We start from the raw sequence: 8,197 nt of genomic DNA, 5'->3' as shown, positions 1-8,197 counted from the left end.
GACATCACATTTCATCACATTGGCTGCAACCTATTGGTCAGAAGCCAGTAACTAACCACCTAATGGTTAGAGAGTGATGCCTATACCACAAGTCTGGATCGGTAGGAGCCACTGTGAAGGCTGTGCCCCTCATAGACAAAAATGAGGCAACTGGGTCTCATTCTAAATATAATGGGAAACAATTGAACAGTTTAACTATAGAGGACAACAATATCTGCTTCTTCGTTCATTTCCACCCCATCATAGTGCCCACATTTAAACAAGGCCAAGTGGGAAAGTGTTCCAATATTACATTGTTGGAACCCAGGCCTCTGTTGAGCAGCCCTCCATGCCAAGTCCCACCCCTTCTTGTAATTCTTCCATCCTGAAAATTGTGCTTCAGATACACAGGGGACCACCCCACCCATGTTACATTATCCACATACACCTGTTGATGTCTCTAAGGAGTGGATTCTAGCCTGATCCCCACTAAGCAGCTTGGGAAAGTGGGGAATATGTGAGAGACACAATGATTTAGGACTCAGAACTGGGAAAACAAAGAAAAAAGGTCTGAATTCAGCTCTGTCTCCTGAAACCTCAGACCCTGGTTACATTTCCAGAGAGTTGTGGCTATGGCATTTTTGGCTCATTGTGGCCAGTTAAGGAGATGACATGGGGTAGAAAAGTAAACAGTTCATTGCCAAGAAACAGCAGAGGCCAAGGTCCTGGAATCTTGAAGAAGCGACCTCACTTCCTTGGTGATAGGCCCCAACTGAACTTAGAACTCGGTAACCAGGCACATACATTCAAAAGAAAGCCTGCTTTCCAGCTCACTTGACTGGAGATGTTCAAGAGAACAAGATGTTCTGTTGTTGTATTCCTACTTTCAGGGGCTTTGGGCCCAAGAAAGTCCGGAGTGAGAGACTTTTATGTCACTGTAGACATCAGCTCAGCCTTCTTCTCCGAAGCTTCTGGTTATGTGGCAGGAGACACCAACAGGTAACACAAGGCAGCTCAGGGCAGCCCACTAGAGAGCAGGCAACAACAGTGATCCTACTTCAGCAGGCCCACACCTCTTGCCCCTCACTAAGTGTGTGTGTGTGTGTGTGTGTGTGTGTGTGTGTGTGTGTATGTGTATGTGTGTGTAGAGGAGGGGACAGAGGAAGGATGCCCTTCCTGGGCAGAAGGAAGCTGCCAGGTGTTGGAAGCCTGGCACATCTTTCATGTTCACACCCCAGGTCATAGCAGGCAGGATGAGAAGCTGAGCACTGGGGACCAAGGTCAACTACCTTGATGTTAATCACAAGCTCTAGAGTTTCATCCGGCTACCTCCTTGCTCGATGTCTTTTCAGCTGCCCTCTTTGCCTCAACTGGAGAACAGGATTTCTAATGAGGGTGGCCCCTTATGGCAATGTCCCGGGAGGACACTAATGTCTCTTGACCCCATGTCTATGGGCTACTGCATTTTCAGAGCTTCACCCAGGAGGTCATCGAAGAGCTGGTCTGGGACTTCAACTACTCCAACTCCCTAGACAAGTGGCAGGTGCACCAGGCCACCCAGGATCAGTGCCGCTCTGAGGTGAGAATGGGAAGAGGGTTCCACACACCCAGGGCCCCCACACAAATATGGGGGCAAACCTGGGGCCCTCCTATAGTGTTTCCACATGAGTGTCCCTCAGGCCCAACCACAAAGTAATCCCAACATCTACACCTCCACCACCAGCTATGGGATAAGGTAGGAAGACTCTTCACATATATGGGAATGGTAGAGAATATAATTAATGTTTTTTTGCAGTTTAGGGGAGTAGGTTATTTTGTTTCATTGTGTTTTAGTTTACTTTTCCTGAAGCCATGAGTGTCTTTGTACTGTTTTTATTATTTTCCCTACTCACCCAGGTATCCTGTGTAGAACCCAGCTCCACTGTCCTTGGAGAACGTGTCCAAGGCCTTATGAATCCTCACCCCACACAGGGTGATTGAACATAAAAGGAACGGTGGGATGAAGCCATTCTATATGTTCCTCTGTAATGTATCACCTCTCAGAATACATCAAATCATTGTATGTCCCCCGGGTCACAAGCTGTGTCCTCATATGTCTTTTTGGACCTCCATGCGGGAGGTTGTCTGCCACAGCGATTCAGCCTTTCAACCACAGATTGGGTGGAAGGCCTCTGATGCCTCCTGGCCCAGGTAGTGGACTTTGTCTTTTCAGAGTTCAATCCAGGACATCTTTGAGGAGCTGCTTGCTCCAAAGGCTCAGCTACTCCATCTCCCTTGACAAGCAGCAGGTGCCTCGGCCCACAACAACATCCAATGCTGGTCTGGGGTGAGAACAGGTCCAGATCGATGTCCAATCTCAGGGCCCGCAGATGATCACGGCAAGGCCAGAACCCACACTAGAAACAACCGGCTCCCCTGGGGCCTGCCGAGGAAGGTGGATTTCCCCTGAACCTTTCTCCCCACCTTAGGAACAGACCAGGCTGCAGCAGCATAGGGAAATGCCATGCATTCCATGCTCTGGACAGTTCTCAGGCCCAACGTCTATGATCTCGAGCAGCGTTGGAGATGCTAAGCCTCTGCTTTCTCCTGTCTGCAGTAGGGATGTTGACTGATGACTCAAAGGCATACAGTTCTTAATAAAGCCTATTCAGAGAGAGAAAGGCTGTGGTGGCTCAGCTAACAAGATGTGTTGAAGTGACCAATGCTTTCTCATTTCACCCCTAAAGGCAATTGTACTTTCAAGCCTAGAGCCTTTTTCTGGGTGGGCCCTCAAGTCCCTTTTCTTGCACAAGTTCCCGAAGGGATGGGACTCTCTGGTCTGAGCACCAGACCCTGATCATCCTGGTGGTTCGTGGTGTTGAAGCTGACTACATTGCCCCCCCCACACCCCTCTTCTCTACCTGGTGGGAAAAGGAATCATCCCTGTCCCTAGATGAGGCCCACATGATGCTGAGGCTCAGAGAAGGCACAATGGATCATTTCGTACAGTCCCTGGTACCATCCTTCCCAGATGGAAGCATCTCAACCACCTCAATGATCTTTTGCATGTACGAGATGTTCACTTCAGCCACTCAGGTTCTGGGCCAGAAGTTCAATAGGTGAGTGCCCACCCCATGCACAGCACAGGGTGAGCCTCCCATCTACTGGGTGTACATCTCGGGAATGGCACTACCCCTCTCTGACCTTCCCTTTCCTCTTCTGAAAAGTGGGGTGGTTAAGAGGATGAACCTCATACAGTTACTGTAGGAAATCATGGGAGGAAACATGGCACGGGCTACTCTGGTGCTTGGCTCTGTAGAAAGGGCCCCTGGACGTGCTGGGCATCTACTTGCTTAATAGTTCTCTCTCTCCGGTCAAGAAGCTCTCAAGTGCAACCCTCACAGGCTGGTGGCCCTTCTGGGTTGACGAAGGGAAATGCAAAGCAGGCTGTTTTCCTACGTGCAAAGGACTTCTGAGATTCCATCTAGATGGTTCTGGTAGTTGTCCTTTATGTGAGCAGCTCAGGGGCACACTGGGAACAGGCAGACCAGCCCACGGGCCACTCAGGATTTGGAAAGTGCGGGCTGGGAAGTAGTCGTTCAAGAATGTATATTAAGGGGTGCCTGGGTGGCGCAGTCGTTAAGCGTCTGCCTTCGGCTCAGGGCGTGATCCCGGCATTCTGGGATCGAGCCCCACATAAGGCTTCTCCTCTGGGAGCCTGCTTCTTCCTCTCCCACTCCCCCACTTGTGTTCCCTCTCTCACTGGCTGTCTCTCTCTGTTAAATAAATAAAATCTTAAAAAAAAAAAGGAATGTATATTAAGCACCTAAGAATGTGAATGGAGAGAGGAGATACAGTGTCTGGGTCTCAGTTCTAGTCAGAGGGTCAGATAGGCACTCTGCACACCCTAAGCACACATGTCCAATGGTTGTTAGATGTGACATCTTCGTAGCCTCCTCTAGCTATGAAAGGATCCACCTAGAGCTGGACCATAGGACAGATGAAATGATCAAGTAAAACTAGGAGAGGGGGTTGGGTCCAGAAGCAGGGCTGGCTGCCTCCACAGAGCAGGGTGGGGGACTACAGGGGTTGTGGCTGGGGAGGGAGTTGCCGAACCCGGGATCTCACCGATCTCTTGATTTCCAATGGGTGGGCTTCATCTGGGGGGCTTTGAGTGAAGAAGCAAATGAGTCAAAGAAGGCTATGGATGGGGTCCCGGGCCCTCTGGGCGGCAGAGCACAGTCTGGGCTCAGTGGGTGCCTGAAACACCCATCCCTTTGACGGTCCCAACTTGCTCTGCCTGCCCCTCCCTGCTGACCACCCCAACCAGGGCCAAGAACCGAGGGTGTGCTGAGACGATAACTCACAAATCTGCCTCAAATCTGAGCCTTGATACTGGTCTGCACGGAGGATAGAGTAGACCAGGCCCATGGCCAGGTAGAGGAGAGGAGAAGTGGAAAAACCAGACTCATTCAGGTTTTCTGGAGGACCAGGCCTTCCACTACGAGGGCAGCTAGAGAGGGGTGGGAAGTGGGCTGGGGCCATCCTCTGGGACCCACACAGAAAGAACGGTGCTGTGGGAGTAGCATGTGCAATGCAAGGCCAGGCCTCTGACTCTGCTCCACATATGACTCTCCCCAGCACCCTGTCTCCCATCTTGGGTACTTGGCCTGACCAGAATTTGCAGGCTATCTATCAGTCCCTGGACTGTGACCGTGTCGAGGTCAAGGGGGCCTATGTGCATGGGGCCATGGTTCTGAAGTGGCATGCCTGGGACCTGACAAACCATGTCCCCATTCTCCTGATGTAGTGGGAACTTCTGGCACTCACTGAGGCAGAGGTGGAGGGTAAGGGGGATGGCAAGCTGGGAAGGCTAACTGGCATGGGGTTCATGGGCTGGGTATTCCTTTCAAGGCCATGGGATCTGTCCTGGTTTTGCAAAGGCATATGGAACGTCAGTGATGTGAATGAACCTTTCTCTGTCTCCTGCCCCAGTGCCAGCTCCAGGGCTCCTTCCAGCTGCAGAGCCAGGAACAGGGCCTCCTATAGAGCTAGAGGCGACCCCCGCTCCGTGTCAACTGTCACCTGCAGTGTCAGAGCCAGCCTCCCCTCCGTCAGCTGTTCCAGAACTGCAACCCGTGCTCCTATCTTCTGCATGTGTGCCGGGTGCTGAGCTGCAGTCAGCTGGACCACCCTTTTTGCTGGGAAGTTTCACTCCAGCTCTAACAACAGCCACAGAGCCCACCGCGGCCCCAGAGGCTTCCTGCGACTGCTGTGTCTCCCCAAAGAACCAGCTGGGTGAGGAGAAACCCGACCTCCTGGACTTCCCTCCCAGGCTGGTGGCAGAGCAACTGACATATATGGATGCGGTGAGCAGCTGGGCTCTCAGGGTGGGCCAGGGGCAGGCCTTCCTTCTGCTCTCACTTGCCCCACACCTGCCTTTCTCTGATGTGGACTCCTATGGTCTGGGACCAAATCTCAGCTCCACCACTTCCCAACCCTGTCAACCCATCAAGGCGCTTAGACCCAAGCTTTCACTGTCCAGCTGTGGACTGTAGCGAGAGACCCTGATAAGCACTGATACAGAGGTACTAGGGAGAAGAAATGAGCCAGAACGGAGAGACCAATGGGCAGGCCCTGGTCCCGTGGTTGGAGGAGGGCAGCTCCCTGTGTTCAGTCAAGTCCATGGGTCACCCACTCATCTGCCTTGGAGGATGAGTACTCTCAGCATTTATTAGGCATCTGATGTGTCCTGAGGACAGGGAAGATGGAAAAACGTGTGGTTGCAGCTCCCGTGTGAGAATGTGCATCTGAAAGGGGAGAAGGACCATGGGGATGACCATTTGGAGGGGAAGAAGCCCCCTTGGGAGGATCACCTTGCAGTGCCACCTGGAGCTGGGAGTTCCTGAGCATGATCAGGGTGCCAATGCCCTCCTTCCTTCCCTTGCTCTGTTTGCTCCTGGGTCATTGTGTACTGGGTTCCCTCAGGGAAAAACAATGGAATGAAATCCACGGTCTCCAGCCAGGCTCAGGCCAGATTCTCAGCTCCCTGAGGTCCAGCTCTGACCTGTGACCCCTACGTAGGACATGAGTCTTGCATGGGAAATGGCTGGGTGAACCAAGTTCCCCCTGTTCTCTAGGAGCTGTTCAAGAAGCTGCTGCCCCATCAGTGCCTGGGCTCCGTCTGGTCCAAGCGCAATAAGCCTGGCAGTGAGCACCTGGCACCCACAGTCCGGGCCACTGTCGCCCAGTTCAACGGTGTGGCCAAGTGTGTCATCACCACCTGCCTTGGCAACCCAAGCATGACAGCCTGGGACAGGGCCATGGTGGTGGAGCACTGGATCAAGGTGGCCAAGGTATGCAACGGGAAGCCCAGCCGAGGTGCTCTCCTGAGTCTCGGGCACTGCTCTTCCCTTGATCAGGTGTCAGGGTGGAAGGCCCTGGTCTTTGCCCTAGGGACTGTGCAGTCCCTAGGCTCTTCTGTCCAGGGGCATGCTGACCTCGCCTTGCACGGCCCCATGCTGAGATGCTCGGTTTCTGCCTGGCTCCTTCCTTGGAGTGAGGTAAAATCCTCCTCCTCCTCTGGGCCTCACGTGTGCCCTTCGGCAGGTCCCTGGACAGCGGCTTCCTCCGGCAGGAGCGCTTTCCCCTGAGGGGGACTGAAGCTTGAGAGCCAATCAGGTGCCGGCTCCCCAGTGACAGCCCATTCTCTTCCCTCCCCAGGCCTGTCAAACCCTGAGGAACTACTCCTCCTTACATGCCATCGTCTCGGCTCTGCAGAGTGTCTCAATTCACCACCTCAAGAACACGTGGGAGAAGGTTTCCAGGTGAGTAGGCCTCTCTCCATGGAGGGACCAGGATGGACGAGGGAGCTCCCAGAGGCTTGTCCTCTTCCCCCTCAGGCAGCTTGGACCTTCTGGGAGGCAGCAAACCCCGACCACAGGACCTGGGCTGGTGGGTGGGTCTCTCAGCCTCCCTGGTGAAGAGGCCACCATGCCTCCCGCTTTAGAAATCAGTTTTCCCAAATGTCCCACACGGGGCTGAGCTGCATTAGATCTCTTCACGTGTTTCCTTGACAGCCACTAAGCTCTCTGCCCATTTGAACCCCAAATTGACCCAAAGAGCATTTCTCAATGAATATGGGAAGGGAGGCCAAGGATGAGCCACATGAGAGCTCCCTCCCATGTCCTACAAAGACCTTAGTGCTCAGAGGATCCCAGAAGAAACCCTCAACCAGGCAGGTTGACACTTTGGGGTTCTCAAAGAAAAGGCACTCGCACTCAACCCTGCCACATTATTCGTCCATTGATCCTGCCTCCCTTGCCTCTCTTCAGGAAGCCATTGAGGATCTTTCAAAAGCTGTGCAGCAAGGACACCACACAGGGCAAGAACCTGCTCATCAAGGTAGCCTGGAAGGTGCAAGTCTGGAAAGAGAGGAGGGGTGGGAGGGAACAGGGTCCTGCGAGGATGAAGTCGGGAATGGTCTGAAGCATTCCTTGGGGAGGGGAAGCCTTTGGCATGAATGTGGCGACAGCCTAGGTGATGATGCCATTGGCAGTGGGGGGACAAGCAGGTGGTGTCCAAGCAAACTCCCTAGCCTAGACACCCTCTCCCTCTGTGTCGACAGCTGGTCCAGGTGGGGGCCTCTACAAACCTGGAGAGCCCAGAGGACAGACCTGTGCTCAGTGATGGGGTTGGGCTGGGTTGAGGGCCACAACAATGATGAGGGTAATAGGACCCTGAGTCCTCAGGAGACCATGGGAGATAGGTGGAGTTGTCACATTTCCCGATTAGAAAACAGGCTCGGGGAGGCCAGGCTGCAAGCTCAAGATCACACATGGAGTGAATGTTGGAGTGAGATTGTTCTGGAATCACTCACGGCCTGCTTCTGGATAATGGGGCCTCAGGATCAGTATGAGTTAGGTCAGATGTCTAGGTTCTGAAGTCCAAGATGGTGGGGGCAAGTGGCCTGAGGGTATGATGGTCTCAAGGAACTTGTCCTTGTCCCTGCAGGAGCGACCATCCAATAGATTTGCCACCCTGGTGATGGCCCTCCGGGGAGCCCAGAAGAGGATGCAGAAGAAGGTGAGTGTGCCTGAGGCCCAGGGCCTCCAAAGTCAGAGGAGGAGGGCTCCTCCCTGAGGGCTGGAAGCCTCCCAAAAAGGAAAGATCAGGAAGGGGGGGCCTTCCCACTCCAGCTGCGGTTCCTGGGGCCACAGCTTCTACAATTCTTATTTCA

The 8,197-nt window shown here is 53.4% G+C and overlaps 1 protein-coding gene across 1 annotated transcript; it reads left to right on the top strand.

The window, feature by feature from the left end:
• The first annotated feature begins 840 nt into the window (after positions 1-840).
• Positions 841-7,446, top strand: LOC148108193 (ral guanine nucleotide dissociation stimulator-like). The gene is made up of 9 exons (XM_087853898.1): positions 841-978; positions 1,451-1,522; positions 2,893-3,077; positions 4,600-4,681; positions 4,769-4,805; positions 5,050-5,327; positions 6,099-6,314; positions 6,682-6,785; positions 7,293-7,446. The coding sequence occupies exons 1-9, from the start codon at positions 841-843 to the stop codon at positions 7,444-7,446; spliced, it is 1,266 nt and encodes a 421-aa protein (XP_087710024.1).
• Positions 7,447-8,197: the final 751 nt, after the last annotated feature.

The sequence above is a fragment of the Ursus americanus genome, chromosome 22 (genome assembly GCF_024610735.1).
Source record: "Ursus americanus isolate L20-20 chromosome 22, mUrsAme1.1.p, whole genome shotgun sequence".
NCBI lineage: Eukaryota > Metazoa > Chordata > Mammalia > Carnivora > Ursidae > Ursus > Ursus americanus.
Note: the sequence above shows the minus strand (reverse complement) of the source record. Positions and strands in the feature narration are given on the sequence as shown.

Coding starts and splice junctions, on each gene's coding strand:
- LOC148108193 (XM_087853898.1), top strand. CDS start 841: ATGTTCTGTTGTTGTATTCCTACTTTCAGGGGCTTTGGGCCCAAGAAA. Junction 3,078..4,599: donor CTGGGCCAGAAGTTCAATAG/GTGAGTGCCCAC, acceptor GACTCTCCCCAG/CACCCTGTCTCCCATCTTGG. Junction 5,328..6,098: donor AACTGACATATATGGATGCG/GTGAGCAGCTGG, acceptor CCTGTTCTCTAG/GAGCTGTTCAAGAAGCTGCT.